Genomic DNA, 23,966 nt, shown 5'->3' on the forward strand with positions numbered 1-23,966 from the left:
AAGGTTGTGGATTACGACAGTATTTTTATATCTTTTGATCAATTAATTGTTTTTGTTATAATAATTATTCTTAATATTAATAAGAAGTGCCATTCTATTAGATTTTTTTTTTCTCTATATAAATATCTAATATTTATCTAGATCTTTCAAATACCAGATCCACAGAGTTTTATTGTGGGTGTGTCAAATGCTGCATTTAACTGAGAGAAGGCAAAGTTTGGCTTTTTTAGTTTTTGTTGTCAACACATAATCCTCAACATACTATTACTATTTCATGTAGGTTTTGACACTAGTGAATAACTAAACAAAAATGTATTGGCAAAGAAAAGCACAATTAGGTCGAACAATAAATAAGAAAATGGGAGGAAACAGAAGAAGAAAACAATTAAACAACTGGCTTGACTTGTAGGGTATAAATAATCTGTTGGGTAGAACAGACATATACAGAAAGTAGGGCTTTTTATATCAGAGAAACTTTCAAAACTAAATACTCCATCAGAGTTGACTTATTATAATACGTTGCAAGTAAATTTAATAGCAGTGGTGACAAACTCCCTGGTGCTTTCATATTTAATTTCCATTCAAGGAACTCTCGTCATCTGGAAGAAATATTTTCTTCAAGAAAGTTACATTTCCCACAATATGTTTCAGTGAAATGCAGACCACCTGCAGTAAATATCATTACAGCCAATTTCAACTGCAATATTTCACAAAGGCTTTTGTATTATATTTCCCCAAAGGTTCCACATGCACATTTTTCCTTCTATTAAACTGGTTGTGAGTATTCATGTAATTTTATTATTCAAGTTTTGGCAGGGACAGAATGTTTGCAGCGCAGCTATAAATCAAATTATATTACATGTCTGATTTTTATTGTGTATTTTACTACGCTGAAGAAGTCATTTTAGCTAAAATGCTACAAACGTGTTCGGAAATAAAAAGCAACAAGGCAAAGTGAAAATCTGAGCATACGCAGAACAATTTCAAATTTATATAGCACATTAAAAACTAATTCGATCCGTGTGTTCTGCTTCAATAAAATGCAGAAATTGTCTATTGAAGTGTGTTTGCGTAAGTGTGATGGATTGAGTGAAAGGTGACTAGGAGAGAGCAAATGAGTGAATGATTGAGGGGTGGGAGGGATTGAAAGGTATGCAGGGGTTTTAGATTAATGACTACAGTATGTCAGCAAGACAGGGGAGAGAGGAGAGTAGATTTACCTTTTGGGGACGGTGCAGCTTTGCACAATGATGTTCTTTTTGTTTGCCCCTCTGCACCTGAGAATTTAAAAAAGAAGCAACATTAACATATCATCACCATTACAACATCCCAGAGAGCTAGAAAAGCTTCTGAAGCCCTCATTTGGTTTTCTTTGATTGAAAATGTTACACTCTCCCTAAATGTTTGAAAGGTGCCAACTTAGTTTTTGTTGCTTTTATATGTTGGATTGGAGATTTAAAGTCCCCAATCACATTGATCCGTGAAAGTTCTGAGACTCATACAAACATATTGCATTCTTAGGAATTAAAAAAACACTTTCAAAGTACTAAATGTGATATTATTCAAAACAAGGTAGTGGAAGAGAGAGACAGGTGCGGAGTTTACTATCCATCAAATGATAGACACCATCATAGTAATTGAGTTTTGTTGGCCAGCTTTGGTTCATGCTCCACTGTCTGTCATGGCTTATATGTCAGGAGGGACTGGTTCTGCTAGGTCATGCGGAGATGACAGTTAAAAATGAACTGTGCATTGTTCAGTCTCATGGGACCCACTTTACACACCAGACCTGGACTACTGCCAAACACACTGGGCCCTATTAAAATACCTTACAGGACTAATATTTCAAACTATCATAAAATTGATCTTAAATCCAGGCGTCTACTTGTCTTAAAAATTTTAGGTCTGGCTGAACCCATTATCGATTTGCTACAAGGAAGAAAAAACACTTTTGTATTTCTTTAAACCGCATGATGCAGGGATGGCACCCCTGTAAAACAGTGTCAGGGAGAACTTCTTATGGTGGAACATTTTTGCACGTGGGGAAGCAAACACCGATTTAAACTACAATATTCCATCTAAAACAACATAATAATAAAAAGTCTAATGTAGACAGTGTGACTGCACCCTCAAAAAAATGTCATCATACAGTTTGCTTGCTTGCATGGAGGTTGCCGTCAGTTTTTTTTCCAGTTCTAATTATCTGGTTTGCTTGTTTTGGTGAGAAGGAAACACAGAATTTTATGTGAAACTGCTTTATTCTCTGTTTTTGCTGGTTTTAATTATTCAGTCCATTTGTTTCGGAGAGGAGGCGAGCTCCTGGTAAAAATCAGCAGAAGAATAAACAGAAGAAATCTTTAAAAAAGAAAACGTCAATAAATTGTTTAACAATTAGAACAACCCCATAAATGTTTAAATGTTAGCAAAATGTAAAAGGAATTCAGGTTTTTACCATCTTTACTTCAAATAAAAGTAAGTTGTAAATTACTTAAATTAAATTTATGGAAATATAGAGATTGAAGAATTGTTCCGAGTGACATTTTCGACCTTAACAGGACGACAAAGATTCATCCACTGGGAAATCTCCCCATCTTTCCTACAATCTGTGAGGAGGAGTGAGATCATCACATGTACTTGTGAGAGAGGGAAATATTATTTATATGTAATTATTGAGGTGACCTAATAAAAGAAATGCTTTCTCTGTATTTCTTCCCACCAACACAAGATTACAAATGCATTTGTGATTTGTCTTTGTTTTTATTTTTTTGGGGGTTAAGTTTTCCTGTGTTTATCTGGTAAACTGATATCTTTCAAGTCAGGTGACGTGGCAAACTGTTTTTAAGTGCTGAAACATTCATTGACAAATCGAATATTTGGAAGAAAAAAAACAACCGTCTGTTATTTTTCACCTGTTCTCAAATGTGACCATTACCATGTACTTTTCTAGTGTTATCAATCACCCAAAGCCATTAATATGTGGGTTAGGGTTTCACCTTTTCTGTTTTTAATAACCATGTTATTACCTAAACAAATAATCAATGACAAAATGACGTATAATCGATAATGTAAATAATCATGATTATCCCTACATAATTTTGCAAACATTCACCAATTTTGTAAATGATTCCCAAACAAAACATCTGCATGCTAAATGAACAAAAACAGAAGTAGATATAGGAAGAGTACGATAACTTACTGCAGGGGCTACTCTGGTGGTATAGCAGATGTGAGAAAGACAGGACAGGTGCCAACTCGCTGTGGAGCCCAATGCCTCCCACCTCATTTGTCTTCTGTGATTCCATTCCAATCCCTTCACCTTTCATCTGCTGCCCCGCCCCCTCCTGGTCTGCCCAGACCACGCCTCTCTCCCTCAACACAAGGTGCTCTAGTTCATAGTTCTCCCTCTCATCTGCTCCAGTGACCAGCCCAGCTCCATGCAATGCAGAGTAGTGCCGACTGTATTCTGGCAACAAGATGTCCAACATTCTGAAATGCAATAGAAAAATATTATTGGAATTTTTTTTTAAGGAAAAAACCTGGGTTACAGTGAGGTGAAGTGAAGTTCCTTCAAGTGCAGAACAGTAAAGATGAATTTAACCTAATGAGACTTCATTCTTGGTATTGTCAACCTACTTCTGCATACGCTTGTTCTCCTGATCCTGCAGCGTTGTGAGCGCAACCATTTGCTTGATGTGTTGCTGGAGATCATTTACCTGCAGCTGCAGTCTGTGGCAATGTAGTTCCTTCTCTAACACCTAAACAAGCAGAAGACGTGAGGTCAGAGAGTAGAAATGATGAGGCAATAGCCTCTAATATCTCAGCATATTTAATTTGGCACTCTGGTGGGAAGAATTAGAGAAAACAAAAGATTTGTTTGGGGGTCAGCGTAGTAAAGGTAAGATGTAAAGTTCTGTTTTCATCACTGTTACATCAGACAAGCTGTCTGCTCAGGGTAAGGGAGGGGGGAAGAAACCTCTGACGTAAAGAAGCTATGAAACAACAGCAGAGAGAACATTTGACCAGTGGGTGCGTCATAGTTCTGGGTCAGTTCCTGGAAGAAAGGATAAAGAAGAAAAAAAATAACATGGACATGGTTTTAGGTAACTGGCTGCCGTGTGAGGGATGAGTAAATGGTATTGATTTATTCTCTTCAGTGATCCATGAGTGAGCTGGAGAAATAAAATGAGCACGGTTCTAATTACTGGGAGAACAGATGGGAAGAAAACAAAGACAGTCACGACACCAGTAGAGACACAGCCTACTTTCCAAAACAAACAAACAAACAAACAAAAATGAGACAGTGAGTTTTGATGTAACTGACACTGTAATGTTTTTCTCTATATCCAATTATGCTGATTTGTTCTCTTACATTAGCTCAAACTATTTCATCCTGTCTACAAGTTGTATGTAATTAAGTGTGAAGCTTCACTTGTTGTTGACCTCCTCTGGTCCAAAGTCTGACAAAAATATTATGAACTTGTGTAAACATGTCTTCAGCATTTTAATTAGGTAAAATAATCACACATTACAATAGAATTTGAAAGTTCCACATGTAGTTGTTACATTTTGAAGAATAAAAAAGTCTGTGTTCTTCAATTTAACATAATTAATCTGTTGCAATAAAAACACATTTGACACTGATAAATGTGAAAAAGTCAATAATAAAGTCAATTACTTACCTCTGGAGTCTGATCATTCGACTTCAGCAGCTTCATCTCATTCTCGACACGATGAAGCCAGCCATCGTTTTCCAGGAAACGTGTTTCTGCCTCCTTCAGACGTTTGCAAATGTGTTGCTGCTGAGTGCGTAAGCTGGCGATCTTCCGCTCATGCTTACAAGTGGCCTGTTGAAAGCAACAACAAAAAAGGGCACTTGAGTAATATAATGAATGGTTTATAGATTGTGCTAATATTAGTATAGCATACTATTAAATCACAATAATTATTAACACAAGCAGCCATATGACAACAAGTCTTGAGTCTAGTTACATACTTAGTTACATACAGATTAATCTAAAATATTTTGAGTTATTAGGAATTCATAGGAGGGGTAAATCCGAAACAATATTTCTCCAGTTTGAAGATTTCAAATAAGAATTTTAAATTAAGGCCGATTTAGCCTAAACAAAACTACTCCCACACTTTAGATTTTTTTGGAGAGATAAGAGTGGACCAATCTGAAAGTCTTGTTTCCAATTCACTTTTTGCACATCAAGTGGCATTGGGACTAATACTCAAACAGCAGAGAGTAGCCAGGACCTGGGGAGCAGTGACCCTGTCCTGTAGCGGCGTAAATGAGAGGCTAACACAACTGTAGAGAACAGAGAAGTGAAATGATGACTCAGCAGCTGTTTTTCTGCGGGGATGGTGGAAACTGTGGATAGCAGTGTAAGCATCAGCTACCTTCTCAGTCTTTTCTTTGGCACAGAAATGTTGGACCTGCAGGTTGTCCTCCACACTGTAGCGCTGGCGCAGCTCATTCTCCTTCAGTTGTCTCTCCAGATCCAGCTGTTCTCTCCTGATTTGGGTCCGACTCAAGAAGATTTGCTGCAGAGCTTCTGACACCCTAGAGAGAGAGAGAGACAGAGAGCGAGAGAGACAGAGAGATGTTCAAATAATCAATCTTTGCTGTCCTGAAAGGGCTGCATAAAAGAATTTAACTTAACTGAAGAAAATTAATGTAAAACTTTTCATGGTTTGTGAATTGTCAAAAAATGGGACACAAACAACATGATCCTTGTAAATGTTTCAGTAATTGTTAAGGTAAAATATATATAAACAGGTATATTCATGTAGTTTAATGTGACCCTTTAAACTTCTTTACAGTGAAATGCTAAATTTTTGCTGGTGTTGTCAGAGAGGCATTAATTTATCTCCAGTCATTTTTGAGGCTGTAGTTATGGACAAAATTATACTCTTCATATTTTAATCACCCCAATACAATAAAATATCACCATTGGGATTAAAGACAGATGAGATTAGAAGTTTCTGTGCCACATGTAAGACAATATCATTTATTACTGTGCCTCGAGCTCTAATAAACCACTTGATCAAGTATGATCGTTTAAAAAATCCTAAAAAGATCATTAGACATGTCATATTTTATCAACACATTCAAACCAGTTTAAAAACACAGAAATACAGGAACACAAGTAAAAATTATAATGTTAAAGTTTATCAATAAATTATATATATATATTTTTTTAATTAATTATTGATGCTTGGAGGTAAAATGTTATATAAGGCTGTTAACCTTAATGTGACAAGATGCCAATGACTGGACTGAGCAAGAAAGATACTCTATCTATCTATCTATCTATATCCATTCATATATACACACACACACATATATATATATAAACAGAGAGAGAGAGAGAGAGAGAGACACAGAGAGATAGAGTGTTGAGGTAATATCCAGATTGAATGCAAGTGGATGTCTAGTTGAGTTAAAGCAGGAGACAGGAGAGAAGCGCACGTAAGTAAGACTGGAGAGCTGTCTCTGAAATGTGACTGCACTCTTCAATGTAACTCCAGTGACGTAGGAGACGTTGTGGCCTTGCTAGACTGCTGAATTTTTAATAGTGTGAGACGCGTGCAGGCTCTATTCAGAGCCTCTCTCTGTGCAGGTTGTGAATTCTGATGCCAGTGAATGAAATGTGTGGGAGTGAGACTCATTCAGCTTTTCTGTGTCCCCCGCCCCCAACCCAAATAACCCGACAGATGCGACCCTATGCCTTCTAGGTGGGATATGGTGCATCTGATTTACGTCAAAGAAAGTGTAGATACATAATTTATCATCAATTAAAGTGAAGGTGCTAAACACCTGTCATTAACAAAATGAAATCTACACATTTAAATAAAATATGGTAGTTAAACTAATGTTCCCCATAGCAGTTTATCAAACTTTAGAAGAAAGAAGGAACAATATTCTTTCTCTGACACTCCCATGAACGAAGTTGAATTGAAAGAAAACATTACAGCGGGACATTACACCAATAAAGATCATATTTAGAGAAAACCAATGGGCCATCAGCTATGGAGAAAATGGCAGTTTATTTTGACGGAAAGATGGGAATGCTGAAAAATATTTCTGATGGGTTTTTTGATTGGACTTGTTATATCCACTAGTGCAACATGAGGTCATCACTGAAACTGCACAATTTTCCTGGAAGTAACGGTTTTCTAGAAGGTTCAAGTGCCGATTTTTATAGGACAGCTATTCATGAAAGTAAAAAAAATATATATATATGCAGCAATAACACAATAACAAGTTGTTTAGAAAAGTTTGCTAGGGATTCTGTGAGCTGGACAACACAGGTTTTATTAACCTGCACTTGCACTCACATTTTGCTTACCACTCTGGGTAGGTTGGCTGTCAAAAAACAAAAGAGCACTGTGTTGTCATGGTGTGTAAACCTCCGATTACTGCAAGGTCATTTTACCTGGGTAACGAATACAGATTGAACCCTTTCACACTAAGACAAAAGCCAGATGTTAGTGATAGTGGGTTTTGTGTCCAATGCGAAAGGGACTTTAGGGACATGGAGTTCAATCACCAGATAGAAACTGGAGTAGAGAACTGCTGCTCCTTTACAGCTGAGGAGGTTGGGGTTTGTGATTAGGATGTGCCATAGATACCTCCCAGTGGAGGTATTTCAAGCATGTTCAGCTGGGAGGAGACCCAGAGGCAGACCCAGAGAGCACTGGCGGGATTTGGACAAGAAATGCCTTGGGAAGCCTCAAGAAAGAGATGAAGAAAGTGGGCAGGGAGTAGTGTTTAGTTTTGTTAATCTTATCTTTAGTCTTGGACTGGTAAGAGAAAACTGTATTATCTAAGCTAGTGAAGTACTAGACCAGAAAATACATCCCAACAGACTTTATTCAAGTCCAAATCACTCCTCTTCATAAAAACTGTGTATTTTGATGACGAGTAGATGTCAGAACCAGTCAATGTCGCAGACAGACATCAGGTATCAAATCGACAAGTGCAAAGGTTGTGTGCTTTAATGTGGATAGCATAGTCACGTTTTGTCTTATGTCAGAAACATAACTCAACTCATATTACTTTCCGAAGTCATAGGTTTATCATAAACACTGAAGTAAAAGCAATTTAAAAGGAATGCTAGTTCTGTTGACCACACAGAGAATCAACACCCCAGACTTAAATGATTTGTCCTGCATGGTTTATTTAAAAAAGCTCTCTATAAATGTGCAATATTAAACTGCTTGCTGCCTGTCAGCAAGTAAGTTCACGTGTGGCATCTTGATGTAAAAGTGTTTCTTGTAACTACTAGCTGAGTTGATACAGCAATGTAAAGCTGTAAAGTTAATTTTGAGAAACAAAAACTGGCAACAACAAAAACATTGATAATAGAATATACCAGCTAGGAAAAGGTGTCTATTTGAATATCATTCTTGACTCTAGAACCTATATATGTATATATACCCACCATATCTAATTGCAACTCACACTGCTTGATCCACTTCATTATAAACATTATGAATCCAAAGCCACCAGAACCACAGGAGCCATGAATATGCCACTGTATAATATACTGGCAATTGCAGGCTATGTGCTCTGTCTGCCAGCAATCAGTGCCTGTATTCCAACAATGTTTACAATTAAGAGTGTTTGTATGAAGAGAGAACTACTTTATGTCTCAGGCTAAACTCTGAATCACACTCGTGTGCATGCATACCTTTTGAACTCTGCTTGTTTCTGGGAAGAGATCGTGTTAAAAGTCCCAGGCACCATGTTCTTCTCCTCATAGTCTTTTAGCTTCTTCTTCAACTGTAGAATCTTTAGAAATGCAACAGAACATCAATATTAAAATGAGTTTCAAGTATGACAGCTTTCCATGAGATTGTTTTTCTTTACTCTGCATGACATATTGGTTGTTTGTTATTACCTCTTGCCGTTGCTTCTCACATATCACTGCATACTGGCCAATGTGACTGTCCAGGCTTACGACATTACTCTTCAGCTGATAGGTAAGGGAAGAGAGAATGATGTAATGGTATGAAAGGAATTCATACATTTACAGTCAAGGATTCACAGTTGGTGTATTACAGTTAACAAATATGAAAAAATATAACTTTAATACTAACCGATGACTTAATCTCCTTAGCCCTGTTGGCATATTTAAGTGTGTTGTGGGTGTCATCATATGACTTGGATGAGGGGCTGACATTGGCAATCATAACTGTTCTGCAGTTGCCTCCCAATGAGTCCTTCAGTAGCCGTGTCAATTTGCTGTCCCTGTATGGTATATGAGCTTTCTTACTCTGAAACAAATGAGAACGGAGCACAAAAGCCAAAGAAATTACTAAATTTGGAACATTTGGGTTCGATTAAAGTGTACAAAAACATGCAACTCAGAAAATAAGACAAAGTTACTATTTGAAAAAATAGAGAATCTGCAAATGCAATGCTTCTTTTACCCATGAAACAAATCAAAATTAAAGCATTTTTTGCCGATACCAAGGGCACAGAGCAAAAAACCCCAAAACATACAAACAACAAAAACAATAAAAAAAACAACGTGTAAACAAACCACACATAAATATATACTTTTATATCAAACGAATGGAGTGTCAAATGATCTCTTTTGCAGCTTGCAGCTGTTTTAAAACGTAAGCTGCCTGTAAGCTGCCATGGACCTGGCTATGTAAGATTTTTACTGTGAATCGGATACAGGGTTAGCAAGATTAGTTAGATGGACAATATCAACTGTATTAGATTTTTTAAATATCATTTCCAGAAAGCCCCATTTCCGAGGGTGGGACACACTGGCCTTGTGTGGATGGAAGGCCAACCGGGAGAGAAAAGGATGTGTCGTAAAATGTATCTGAACGAGCTTGGACAGCGCCTAAGGCAAACAATTTTCAACAAAACCCTCTGTGTAGCATAGCATGAAGATGACATAGAAGATGAACAGCGCAAACAGAAGTAGCAGACATTCTTCTCACAAACGAAAGGCTTGTCAGCCCAGACACAAGTGGGGACATTCTTTCCTGTAAACAATGGTCACAACTTGAATTCCTCGTCTGCCAACAGTGTTCACTGGACCACCAATAACCATGTCGATAGGGTGGAGAAGCAGTGGTGATTAGTGGTGGGCGGTGTAGCCTGAGCAGATCAAACTATTCCAAGACTGCAACACTCAAAAAGAGTGAGCGGGGTATAATGGTACGTGGACAGTCACGATAAAAAGAATACAGTTTTACTCCAAGAATTAAGTAACCTGTTGAAGAAGGATTATATTTCATTGCACAACATGGCTGTGATAGATTTGCAAAGCACTTTCTAGATGCATGTGGCCTGCGCCTCACCCATTGAGACTTGTGTAAAATGAGACGACTTCTTGACAGGTTAATGAATACAAGTACTTCCCAAAAAACCCAAAAAACCCAAATACTGAGTTGACTCTCAACTTCCCAGGCTCCGTTTTATATGGAGGCTAGTGATTCATTTCATATACCTATAATAATAATAATTATCAGGACATGATCCGTCTCTGTATGTGGCCCTGTGATAGGCTGGCAACCTGTCCAGGGTGTACCCCGCCTCTCGCCCCAATGTTAGCTGGGATTGGCTCCAGCGCCCCCCCCCCGTGACCCTTAAATGGATAAAGCGGTAGACGATGAATGAATGAATGAATGATCAGGACATGATGAACATTCACCGATGAGTTGCTGAACAACGACAAAAAGAACAAAAATACTAAATATAAAACTGGTTATCTTTTTTTAATCGTTTGTGATGTGTGTGACTGAGGAATCTTGATTGATTTTATTGTATGTATAAGGGTCTGGGTATCATTATATCAAAAGTTTCTAAGTAATTCATCATTCTAACTTATTTTAGTCAGCGATTCACAAAATAGTGTTTGTTTTGTACCAAGCTAATCAACCATTTTCTAGTCTCACAGTGTGCAGCTGTGTGTGTGAACCAGGGGGTGTCTTCTGTGCATTCAAAGAGTCATGCTCGAGCACACAGGTCGAATGTTAACTCTTTTGTTAATAGATTTTGAATGTGAACTTCCAACTGTCATTGACACGTGTGAGAGATTGCTTCCATTTTCAAACAGAAAATGTGAAATACTTAAATATTTATAGGGGGACTACGTTTTTCCACTTTCCAATTATCTCTCTATAAATAGAAATCAAGTACAAACGTTTAAAGGTTTCCCAGAAAAGTTAAGGTTTCTAGTAAGGAGTGGGCAACCCAGTACTGGAAAATACTGATCTTAGAAAATATGAACGATATTCACAACATTTGCTCATCCTGTAAAGTGTCATCACATATCACTTACTCTACTTCTCCCCACAGAAGTAACCTTTTGAATATATAATGTAAAACGATCAGCTCTTAGTCCATGATACAATAGAGAGAGGAAAAACTATTTAACCCTGCTTACCAATTTGGTGTTCTCTCTTCCAAAAAGTCAGATCCTCCTTATATGCACGGACAATAATAGTAGTGACATCTAAAAATTTAACAGGACGCCCATCAGGAGTAATCCTGGCCAGTGCAGAACAGCGGCCATTGTAAATACAATACATTCCAAAAATGTAATCCACCAAATTACACTTCAGGATGTTCTGTTACCAGTGATGTAATCCATAAAATCCCATTTCGGCATATTCTCTTAAAGAGTGACAAAAATACATCATGCATGACAACACACACTCTTCTCAAGGGGTAATTCACTTTAAATATTAAAGATATAAAGATTGCTTGATGCGACTTGAGTATATGTCTTAACCTCGTCTGAAAGGTTTTATTCAAACAATCTTAAGAGAACCTGCAGTATCATTTTCCCCCTTAATGAAATACAACTGAAATCAGTCAAGCAGATTTTAATAGATACTGGATAAATAAAAATCTAAATAATTAATATGGTTATTATGATTAGCTACAGTATATTCAGCTGATTAATGGGCTAATTGCTTTCCCCTATTGGTTGACCTCTTTCATCAATGGTGACTGATTTAGCTAATTAAAATAAAAAAGTTCTCCTTCATATGGTTGTTCCGATAATTTCCCAACCCTGTGTGTTATTTAGAGTATATATAGTACATGTAGGGTTATATAAACTCACCTTTGGGTCAGCGAGTGCGTTGATAACATTTCCCAGGGCAAGGAGTGAGCGATTGATGTTAGCGCCTTCCCGTAAACGTGCCCCTTTGGCATTGGTGGCGCTGGCTCTCTCCGAGCCTGCCAGATCAATCAGGCTCATTTTGGCAACACAGACATTCGGGTTGAGGCTGGCCGTTTTGTCCTGCTGTCTCAAATATATCTGGTAAATGAACACAAAACTGTCAATTTAAAAGAATTAAGAAGCAAACTCTGAAGCGTTGTTACACCAGATTCCCACACCTTCTTAAAACCTAATTCAAGGACTTTCCAGGGCCATTCCCCACAGATGAGATTAATTACTGGTTAATTACAAGTTTAATTACTGACAGTAATATTACTTTTATGAGAACATGCAGGCTTTACAGATGCTCATAGACAATTAAAAGAGAGGCCTGAAAATGTGAGCACTTCTCAATTGTGATGCATCACAGGGATGGCAGACTATGTGGTCCCCTGTCTTTTCTAACCCAGCACAGGAAAAAAATATCTTGTCTAAGCAGAGCGATAGAGACAGAGACTTATTTCTGAGTTGAAGAGCAGAGAGACAACAGCACGTACACACCAACGTTCAACAAAGATTATCAAAACAACTTCAATTATGTATTTTTGCACAAAAGATATCAATTCAATCACTTTCAATGCTCCATGTCTACTTTCAAAACTGCCAAAGGCCTTGATATTTTTTTCTTTTCTTAAAATGTCAAATACTTAAACTTAAACTGAAGATATTTGTAACTGCATCTTTGAAATTGTTGAGTGGAAACATGTTTCTTATCTTGTAAGTTTGTTTTGTCTTTTTATTTAGTTTTCTTATTTTAAGTCATAACATCATAATTTCTATAAGACTGGATTACAATACCTGAAACACGGCATGGGACCGGGAAGAGGTGGCATTCATATCAGTGGGGTGCTGTGTTCTGTTACGATTGCCAGAATCCAAAGCCTCAAGAATGTGCTCTGCAGATTTGGGCTGTAAAAAAAAAAGGAAAAAAAAAAAAAGACATAGATGGTGTGAGCCAGCAGAAGGAACAACCACAGAGCACTTTACCACGAAATCAACAGAACAGCAAAAACATTGAATTGTTTGCATATGTAACCCACTTATATCAAACTTTTAGAAATAACTTTATTGAGACATACTGTCTCAAAGCCAACCTGTATAAATAATCACACCACAAAGTATCTCAAGTATCAGTTTAATATATCCACCCAAACTCTATGAAGAAAATGACAATCACTAGTGAAATGAGTTTTCCTGAATTGCATCTTCCTTACACAATTTTTTTGGTAATGTCTTGACATGACGTGCATTTTTAAACATCAGTGCTTGCAGGGGAGCCCGTTTCATGTCTTCTTTGACTCGAAATGTGTTTTTTCTATTTAAAAACATTACATTATGTATTGCAAAAAAACAACTGAGGGAAATCTAAATTAGAGGGCCTGTAATTAATTGTGTTTGCAGTGACACCAGTATTTACCGTTAATAAGCCCTGTGATGCTACGGGCAGTGTGTATGATGCTACGAACCTGATGCAATGTGAGGCCCTGAACAACCACTCCTTTAGAACCGTCCTCTCTCACTGCAAGAGGGCCAACATTAGCCAACAAGTCTCTGATCTGTTCATTGTAAACCTGTAAACAACAAAAACAAATAAAACAGCAAACAGCAGCAAATCCATTAAAACCATCCCCATCAGTCATATCACATTTGATACTGTCCATCAAAAATATAGGATCAAGTAAGCGATTTAGGAGAAAACTTGTGCCTCTAGTTGTTGTTGTTGATGATTTAACTGCACTGACCGGGCCGCGAACCCGGAGCCTCAGGTATGTGAGACCGACGCGCTAACCACTAGGCCAAAACCCCTGACTCATAGCATCATTCGCTAGTACGTATCTTAAACTGACAGTGAGGGATGTTTACAAACTGTACACACGCAAGTGTTGTGAGGTGCGGTTCGCACCATTTATTTGTTTTCGATTTACAGAGCAAGGGCTGATCCGTATAAAATAAAATAAAAAACAGAACAGACTGCTAGCAAGGAAATATTCGCTGATTTTTAGTAAGACGTGTATTGGTTGAAATTGCTTAATGCTGCAAAAAATGAACTGCAACATGTAACTGCTGGTGGTTACATTTCTAAAGAAAATAACAACTGAAACCCTTCAGTCAAAGTCTGAGAATAACTTTGCCACAAAATGAACAGGTTATGCATTTATAAAACATTTAACAAAAAAAATTAAGGCTGAAATATTCACCTCAAGATATGAGAAAGCAACAGCGAACTCTTTCTCCTCCTTGGCATCATCCATGCGTTTGAACAGATCGGTCATGGTGCGGTACATGACCCCAGGTTCATTTTGTGCGCCTAACATGGTGTGGGTCTTTCCTGCTCCGGTAGCACCGTAGGCAAACACTGCAATTGAAAAACATTTCAGTTACAAGACAATTGTCACTACTGGTTTGAATCACATTAGGTCTATTAGTTTATGTTAAATCTGTATGATCCAAATGGATGAAAATCTTATACACAACTAAAATACATAAATCTTGGTAACATACATTTCAGACTAAATTGGCTGGTTGGGAAACATCCTGTATCCTGGATGAACTCATTTGCCAGTTTATTAGGTACACCCAGCCAAAACTAATGCAGGCAACACCTTAGTCTGTCATAAATTCCCAACTTCATCAAGGTCCGTTCATATGAATGGTGGTAGGCTATACTGCATTTAGATTAGATGACTAGTTGGTTAACCTTGCTCTCAGCTGTCTTAATAACTGGACTAATAAAAGACATGACTGTGATTTGAAATGATAATACACTATTATATACCATTACATTTTAAGGGTTGTAAAACCGACTACAAGCACAGGTTGTTTGTCACACATCTCTCTCATATGTGATAGAAACACTGTGGATTCAGATCCTGTGTGGCTGAAATAACTTTCTTGGCTGATGTTAATAGGAGCAGCAAAGAGTAGTCTCAGTACAGCTCCTGTGGCAATATCCTTAGTACTATCAATAACACCACAAATGCAGCTGTAGTCCAAGAAATACCCAATATAACAGCCAAAGCTTCAACCAACAGTCAGGCAGCGTAGCTGCAATTGCTGTGTTATGAAAGGAATAATGAGCAATACATGCGGCATATGAAATGTCACATCTCCTTTCTGTTGTATCTGCAGAGCATTTCCTGAAACAGTTCCTATGGAAAAGTTTGCATGCAAAAATATCGTGAAGAAATGCAAAACTAAAATGTGAGGTAACACAAAAGGTAAAATGAGGTAAAAGGTTAATACAAGGCAAAATGTTTTGCAAGTTAATGCAAAAGTAAGGTGACAAAAGTATTGTCAGGGAACATTAAATTACCCTTTTTGGAGGATCTATTCTTGAATTATTAAAAAGAGCCAGGAAAGGTGAGGTGTGATTCATATGATATTACCTTAATGCATAGTCATTCGGTTGTTAAATGTAATGCAATGTCATGTAAGCCTACAATACACTTGGCTTATATATTGCAGTTGAATCATTTGACCTGCAATAACAGATTTTTTTGGGTGCAGCAAAAACAAGTTGTCAACGCAACATTGACCTATCATCACATTTAATATTGTTGACAAGGTGAACTCGTTAGCAAACAGTGCTGCAAAGCAGTTTGCCAACATGCTTGGCAGCGAGGTGCAGCTTTGGCCCTGATCAGACCTGGTATTAACATCCGTTCCTGAGTGATCCGGTCACCAGTGGACAGCTCCAACTACGTCAGTTCACACCTGGCATTAGAACGCGTCCTGAATGCGTCTCCTGTGACCACTCGTGATCGGATCTCACTTCCCTGGTCTACATGCAAATATACACCTACGTCATTTCTGTTGCAAAGACCAAATGATGTTGTTTTTAGCCAGGCTGACTATACAGATGGGTCTGGATTGTCAATGTGTTTGTGTGTGCGTCTGTATGAGAGGGAGACAGAGAGTGGAGCAAGGAGGGGCTGACCAAATCAATACTCTGCATGCAGCTTTACAATACAACAAACTTGAGGGGAAAAAATGGAAATATATATGTGGTGGTCAGTATTAATATTATTTGCGACGGCCACAAATAATTTGGTGTATGTGAAACACTGAAGAGTGGAAAAAATATTTTCAATAGTTATGAAACTGGACGTCAGCTGAGAAGGCCATTCCTTGACACGTTTGCATTCATGCTGCTAAAAGAATGTGGCCACATGCGTCCCAGACCACCACCGAATGTTGTCTAAGTGATTGGATCTGAAATGCATCCTCAGTCTTGGGTGCGTTTACACCTGTACTTACAGCAGCGCACTTGTGATCAGATCACTCAAGGCGGATGTTAACACCGAGTCTGAATGGGTTTTTATAATACACAACTTGTATTTAGTCATTGGTTACCTGTGCAGTTAAATCCATTCATCAGACCATCCAAGACTCCTTTAGTGGTGCTCTCAAAGATGTCGACTTGAGTAGAGGTCTCGCCGAAGACATGGTCGAAAACAAACTTGAGGTCTTTGTTAGCCCTCTTGTTGATGTTTCTGTTTCGTCCTCTTTGTGACCCAAAACCCGATGCGTCCTCTTCTTTGGGGTCAAAAATGAGCATGTGGTTGTCAACAACCTGGACCACATTGCGACAGTTTTCACGCTTCTCACTGTCGTTCGGTGGCCTCACCCGAACAATCACCTTAACATGGCTACACACATCGCTCGCCATTGTGGCCACTCAGCGTCAACTTTAGTGTTGCTGCAGAGAAAGAAGAAAAAAAGAAAAGAAAAAAGGGTTACCTTAATTTCTCACATTATAAATTGTGAAGATCACAGTAATGTTTAATAACATGCTAATGAAATCACTGCACTGCAATGTTGGTGATATTGTGGCACACATTTTTTCCAATATCTAATGTCAACAAATATTTTGTCCATTCTCATAGACAGGTCTAAAGTTTTAGAGAGAAAAAAAGATGTTTTTAGCCAAGTATATCTAATAAACTGGCAACTACCTGTACACACAAAATCATCATGATATTGAGAATGTGTGTGAAATGTGTTTTTGATATCTGCGACTACACTAAACTAGTGCAGTGAGGTTTTAGTAGCTGGGAGGCAGGTTCTCTCCTCATGACACGTGACAACAATGAGGCTTAATAACAGCATCATACATTCAAATCTTGCCGAACAGTCAATGATTAGTCACATGAAGCCACTACAGAAGCTAGATATTGTTCTGTTTTTAGGTTAAGCGCCATATAACATATTAGCATATGATAACTATATAAGAATACACGCGCACGTTGCATTGTGACGCTTCTAAAAGGCGATACGATTCAATGTGGAGCTTTACAGTTCTTCAGTCATTACAAAGATCACTCACTTTATCGTACTTTCTAGCCCGAAACTATAAAGTTTCAAAGATAACTACGAGTCCACGCTGTGTCATGAGGATGTGTATAATACAACGGAGAACACATTTAGCATACGAAACAAAACGGTGTGTCGAGCTTGAACGTGTCACTATAAATAAGCAATTCAGTGGAAAACCTGGACGGAACTCATATAGGATATGAAGTTGTGAAATATCGCACAAGAATATACTTTCCTGTTTCAAAGCTATTTAAGGAAATAAAATAGGCGTTAACTTGGCTAACGCCTGCTAAGCTAGCCCATATACAACAGCGTCCAAAGGTGAAGTGAGCGTTGTTCGCTTCATATCGGTTAAAACGTCGTGGGGGATTGTACGACTTACCTTTTTGTCAGCAAGCCGTTATCTGTCAGTGATGAAGATAAACAATGAGTGTGCGTTTTATGAAGTGAATAAACAGAAAATAAAAGCTTGCGTCGAGACGGTCATAGCTTAGCACGACGCAAGCGCCAATAATTTCAAAAACAAGCCTTCTTCCTCGGTCGCAGCCGATTGGCTGTGAGCCGCTGGTCACGGGGCGGGCCGGAGTGACGCGGCGGCCATGCTGCCGTCGAAGGAGGAGCTACGCCCCGGTCCACTACGGTAAGGCTCACGCTCAACGTCCCCGAGGTCTAACACGGTTGTCCGACACAGCTCTTCCGGGAGAAACGTGTTTATTTTTTTTATATATGTAACAGAGTTTACTTATGTTCCCTCATGTTTTTATCTCCATGCCTGTTAGCCACAACCACTCGTGCACACGCTAGCTCTCGTATTTTAGCAAGGTCGGTAAGCTAACCTGCTCCACACCAACGCAGTGCCTTCCATTGGTTGGTTGGTACATAAACAAAATTGCAGCATAACACAACGTGACAAGAGTTTGGTTAAATCAAACAATCCTACAACAGCTACCTGCAACCCAGTGCTGTAGAGTCAAGCCACTGTGACCTCTACAACACTTCTAGCTTCATGGCTAGCAGCTAGCTGGTCACGGAATTGATTGGAGACGGGGGCGTGGCTACGATCACAGGCCCTTGGAATAAACAACAACCCTTCAGTTAATTATTTTCCACTTCTCACCCAACTTATTGCACTTTGAAGGAAACGACAGAGGTAATGGGCTGTTTAATAGATGTGATGTCATGAGATAGATATAGGAAATAATCACAAAATGATTAATAGGTGATAATAATAAAAAAAATTCAGCGAGTTAAAATCATTCCTTCATTAACTTGCTTTTCTGGTAAAAGGATTGCTCAGGCCACCTGTATTATGTAATATGTGGATTAACGTGTATAAATGTCTAAAAAAAAAGGGAATTCCTGTACTGCAGGACCCAACAACCTGACAGCAGTCAAGCATCCTCACTATATTGCCAACCTATGCAAATACTATGTGACTCTTTGCTGCCATTGGACATTTGCATTGCGTTCACCAATTTTGTTGTGCACTGCAAACCTATATTAATGACTTCCGCTCCTGAACATATTTCTGTGTTAATAGAATCCTGCATCATCAACTGTGCTCTAATTCTCAACACATCTTGTTGCCAGGAAACACCTGAATACCCTTTTAACCATGTGGCTCACCGTGGTGCCTGGTGCAGGCGGTATTGTTCACGTAAATCATGAACATGTTTGACAGATCAACCAAAGATGTACTTTACTGTTATTGTGGGTGTGGTGGTGATGATGCAGTTTATGAACCACAGATAGGTGCTGTTTGAATGGTGCAATCCTTTTCAACTAGCTTGAATTGTTAAAGCTGTGATTTGTTTCTCTTTGTTTTTGTATGGGCATCTCTGGTCAGAAACCGGCTGCTTAAGTTAATTGAAATCATTTGCAGAGTACCTAGTTACTTCATGGCATTACTACATGTAACCATTTCGATTAAATACCTGGGAACTATTACAGATAACAGCATAGTAACTAACTTTGAAGTCAGTAGTCACCTGCCTCTTGAAGCTCACAACTTCATCACCATCTTACTTCAACTTTCAAAATACTCACCTATATTCAGCAGTATCACAGAGCTTGCTCCTGTTTATTTGCTTAAACTCCTTATAACCTTGCTTAATTTCTTCGTAGATCATGATTTGTCATATGGCTGTGCGCTCCAACCCAGTGTTACGGAAAATTAGTCTGGCTGTGTGGAGAGCTTGGAGGTCATGGGAATTAAGCCTGCACCTTTCTTCAGTTGGAGCATCTTCTGGTCCTGGTCCTTGGGACAGATCTGAACAACTGCCTTCGGTTTGCACCGAAAAGCCTCCTCACACGCCCGTCATGCTCAAAGAGGTGCTTCATTTCTTAGACATCCAACCTGGTCAGGTACGATTGCATCTTTGCTAATTTTGCTAGATTTTCAAAGTACTCCATAAAGTTTCTGTCTGTTTGTTTAAATGTCATTCATACAACAAAACAAATCAGTGCCATCCTTCTTATTACCATTATTGACAACAGAATGGATCCAACATTTGAGTGATTAGCTTGTATTTCCAGACATTGTTATCTACTCTGCCTTGGTTACTGTGGTAATGGCATAGGCATAGGCATGTATAGTCATACTGAGAGATGTTTCTTTTATTCTGTCCCTTTTACAATATGTCGGGATTTTGGAATGCCTATCTCCTCAGATACAAACCCACAGCTAACTACAATCTCAAATCTACAGCAGAGTTGAATCAACACCTTCCATACCGCATCAGCAACAATTCATATTATAACATTCACAAAGATGAGATTTATTGTAGAGCTCTAACTTTAGTTTTAGAATGAAGACAATGACAAGAGTTAGCCAAGTTGTGTTGTATAATGCCTTTCACTGTAAGCTGAAGATAACTATTGGAAATCATTTATTTACTTATTATTATTCTCTTTACTAAGCTGTTTCTAAGGTAAAATATCAGTTCACACACTACATAATGGCTCATTACATAGGCACACATGAATTGGACAGGCTGCCAGTATCTTGGCTTTCGCTTAATGTATGTACTATCAGGACAGATGGGCATGAGTCAAAAGCCTTCTGGTGTGGCAGCGAGCATAGGAGGGGAAGTGCTGCCCCCCCCCAATAAAATGCATGGTCAAGGCAGGTGGGGGCCATGGGTCAACAACTTAGTCAGGAATTGCGCCACTGTAAGGCTGTTGGCAGGACACAGGGTGCTGCGTCGCTCCTGCCTGAACTTTAGCACCTCTAAACTCCTCCGCTGCCCGCCCATGTGCCAACTGTCCCAAGACAGCTTGCCAATCAGATGCTATTAAAAAAACAGTTTGATAGATTTTGCTTTTTTGTACAGTACAAGCTGGAGAACTCAGTTGATGTTCTTTGAAAATGTTACATGGCTACATTCAGACGTCAGGCTTTAACCAGTGAAATGGCAACATGTCTGTTAATTTATTTATTTATGTGATGTCACACAATATTGCTGTTTCACTGATCATATCAAAACCAGCAATGTTACAAAGGTGTTTAGGGTGATTGCACATGGTCATATTACACACTCAAATGTCACTCTCAGGCAATCAGATATTTGAATTTTGACATATCTCTGTGACACAGGTTGTGGTTAAGTGACAGTGTCACTGCTGTTAAGAGGAAATCCTACCCCTAATATCAGACAAATGTCCACTAAAATCGCTGTGGGCAGTGAGCTTTAATAATCATCAATATGTAATTGCTCTTGTCAGCTGAAGCAGAGTATGTATGAATAGAGTACTTAAGCGATGATGGGTGTCAGAGCAAACACTGCAGTTAAACCAAAGTGTGTAAATGGAGCCTTTCACTGCCCGGCTGTCTCCCACACGGGACATCTGGCTGTTAATGTGTATGTAGGTTGGTAATTTGCACTGGTTACCTTCACTATATTTTCATAGTTTTATTACCATCATATTTGTGTCCAATACTTAACGGTCAAGTATGTAGAGATTTCTTTTTCTTCTTTTCTAAACCTTTTACCTTTAAAATAGCCTTTTCTACATTGGGAGCAGGCCCTCTTCCAAAGAGTCTGGCATGTTGCACTTTCATGTTTCTAGAGTCGCCCGAGATGAACACACCAAACGCTGGTTGTAGAGGGCCTTTCATGCTTTTATGTTACCTGAAGGCCAATGTAGTTTTTTCTACATTCTTGCAAGGCATGGGGTGAGAGCAAGGGAATTCATTTGGTTGAAATCTGCAACATTACCGCAAGATGCCATCAAATCCTACACACCTAACTTTTAAGAAATACCGGCTAATGATATTCCAATCGCAACAATATTAGCATGCTAACACAAAACTAAGATGGTGAACATGGCCAACATCCGATGGTTAGCATTGTCAGCAGGTTAACATGCTGTTAGCATTTAAACACTGCTGCTCCTGAGCTTCATAGAGCCTGGCGGTTGATATAAAATCTCTATTTTAACGATTGAAGCATCGGTCTGAATCGCATGACAAGTTACTGTTAGAGCTGTTTCATCTGAAGATGGTTTAGTTTCAGACTGTGCTTTATGTAAATGCTGTGCAGTATATCTTTTTTTCATTTCATTTATTTATTTCAATGTTATATTTTAATATTTATGCAACTTCAGTATTTGCTTTGCAATAAAGTGCTAGTTTTTGCTTGTGGTCTTTGTCGTATATGCAGTTTCTGGCAAAGGAGCCGGGCAGTTTTTTCGATGCTTGGTGGTGCCGCGGCATTTTCAAACTAACTCTGCTTCTTCTGCGAGCTCCTCGTTATGAAGACGTGAGCTTGGTCATGACCGAGCGAGTGAGGCTGTGCACAGGTTCTGCAGCGCTGAGCCGCTCGTACCCGGATGATTGACAGAGTGGAGAGACGCCCCCTGGCTGTGATTGGAGATTTTTGCTCAGGCGCGGTGGATTCTGGCAAATGGCATTAAAGGTAGTAGGGGGAGGTGAATGACCCAGAGTCTGTCACAGACGACCTGGCTCACATATTACTACCAGCATATAGTGACAGTTTCAGCAAATATGAAAAAAAGTTATTTTTTAAATTCCTACCGACAGCAGCTTTAAGGGTGTGTCCAAATCCACGTTTGCTAGTTCAAAAGTGGGAGAAATATCAAAAGGATTAAACTCTTTATTAAGCATGGGTGTGTAAAAACCAATCACAGTGCCATTTCCCATTCCCTTTTAAAGACGTTTTAATTTTGTGCGTGAGCAGACAATCTTTGTGTGTAACAAGCGAAGAGTACATTTGTGCTGAATTATTTTGTTGATAAGACACCCTTAAAATAACAATGAAATAGTGTGCTACTTACTTAAGACAAGGTTTTGTTGGTCAAAAGTAGAACAATTAAATAAAATAAAAAGGAGCCTTTTAACTTTGCTGATACCATTAATGTGAATCAACAATATTAAATTCACATTTTTTGGTTTAGGTCATCTCTGGTATAATGATTTAATGAAACCTCTTAAACTTGGAAATACTGACACTCAGGACGAAGCATGAGGATTCCTTCACTGGCGCAAACTGCTTGAGCAAGGGACCTCCTCTAGAATAGATTAATGAGCCATCAGCTGATAGTCCAGGGGAGAAACCCTGTGCTTCTGTAGAAGGAGAAACAAGCTGTTAATCTTACATTTCAGTCTCAACACACTCCCCCTTGTGGAATTAATGAGGCGATAAATGTTAAACCTACTTTTTTTTATCAATACCATGTCTTTCAGCTGTCAAACCATTTTTTGAGCAGTCAAATAACACAATTAGTTGTAGCATTGCATATTTTACCATGTACTTTTATGTCAGTCATACATAAATGTATATCTTTGTCATTTGCTGATGCAAGTACTGGTTCCTGTTTCTGTGTTCAAATATGCATATAACACAACTTCTTAAATGATGATACACCTAGGAAATCCAAAGGCAACAGAAGAGTCAAGAACTCCTAAAAGCGTAAATTGTACTTAGTGCTACTCAAGCAATGTGATGTTAAGTCTGCAGTCACCATGAAAGTAACAAACGCATTAATGCCAGCTTATGTAGAAGCAGGTGGCAGCGAGTGGGGAACTTGCACACATCATAAATTGTGTGAACCAGGCTTGATTCGTGATGACAGTTAGTATTTAAAGTCATATTTCGGGCGAGCTGAGGTGAGAAATGACTGTCTACAGTTCAGGGAGTTTTCTGCATGGTTCCTGTCAGCGCAAAGTCTGCTACATTTGAAAAATTCGACATTTATTTCCAGATAAAAGGTCCTTTTTTTTGTGACTTTATCTGTGTTTCCTAACATTCCCTGCATCAGCCAGGTGAAGCGCTGCTGTGAATACAAGCAAAGAGGTAATATGATCTTGTCTCTTCAAATTAGTTAAAAGCCTTGCAGTTTCTGTATGGGACGTGCACCTGAAGTCAAGAAATGCTTTTTAGGAGGAAATACGTAGTACAGGGGGTCACAGTTGTTGCATCCTGAATA

General features: G+C 38.7%; 2 protein-coding genes across 5 annotated transcripts in view; one reads left to right on the plus strand and one right to left on the minus strand.

The window, feature by feature from the left end:
- The window catches only part of LOC118302186 (brain-derived neurotrophic factor), a 56,631-nt gene extending 38,581 nt beyond the window's left edge, over positions 1–18,050 (minus strand). Inside the window, exons 1-14 of one of the 2 annotated variants that reach the window (XM_035628134.2) lie at positions 17,902–18,050; positions 16,557–16,902; positions 14,402–14,559; positions 13,670–13,774; positions 13,002–13,112; positions 12,105–12,302; positions 9,109–9,285; positions 8,910–8,984; positions 8,700–8,800; positions 5,404–5,566; positions 4,680–4,844; positions 3,634–3,755; positions 3,197–3,486; positions 1,221–1,277 (exon numbers count right to left, since the gene is read on the minus strand). In XM_035628134.2, coding sequence (XP_035484027.2) covers positions 1,221–1,277; positions 3,197–3,486; positions 3,634–3,755; positions 4,680–4,844; positions 5,404–5,566; positions 8,700–8,800; positions 8,910–8,984; positions 9,109–9,285; positions 12,105–12,302; positions 13,002–13,112; positions 13,670–13,774; positions 14,402–14,559; positions 16,557–16,872 — 2,038 coding nt within the window. In that variant the 5' untranslated portion in view covers positions 16,873–16,902; positions 17,902–18,050. The remainder of the gene's footprint in view (positions 1–1,220; positions 1,278–3,196; positions 3,487–3,633; positions 3,756–4,679; positions 4,845–5,403; positions 5,567–8,699; positions 8,801–8,909; positions 8,985–9,108; positions 9,286–12,104; positions 12,303–13,001; positions 13,113–13,669; positions 13,775–14,401; positions 14,560–16,556; positions 16,903–17,901) is intronic. The other variant, XM_035628133.2, reaches the window with a different exon arrangement.
- A 40-nt stretch (positions 18,051–18,090) lies between these two features.
- The window catches only part of mettl15 (methyltransferase like 15), a 36,807-nt gene continuing 30,931 nt past the window's right edge, over positions 18,091–23,966 (plus strand). For 2 of the 3 annotated variants that reach the window (XM_047331529.1, XM_035628144.2), the window contains exons 1-2: positions 18,091–18,159; positions 19,644–19,883. In XM_047331529.1, the coding sequence (XP_047187485.1) occupies positions 19,647–19,883 (237 nt within the window). In that variant the 5' untranslated portion in view covers positions 18,091–18,159; positions 19,644–19,646. Of the gene's footprint in view, positions 18,160–18,182; positions 18,670–19,643; positions 19,884–23,966 lie in introns of those variants that run through there. The other variant, XM_047331530.1, reaches the window with a different exon arrangement.

Source organism: Scophthalmus maximus, chromosome 4 (genome assembly GCF_022379125.1).
Source record: "Scophthalmus maximus strain ysfricsl-2021 chromosome 4, ASM2237912v1, whole genome shotgun sequence".
Lineage (NCBI taxonomy): Eukaryota > Metazoa > Chordata > Actinopteri > Pleuronectiformes > Scophthalmidae > Scophthalmus > Scophthalmus maximus.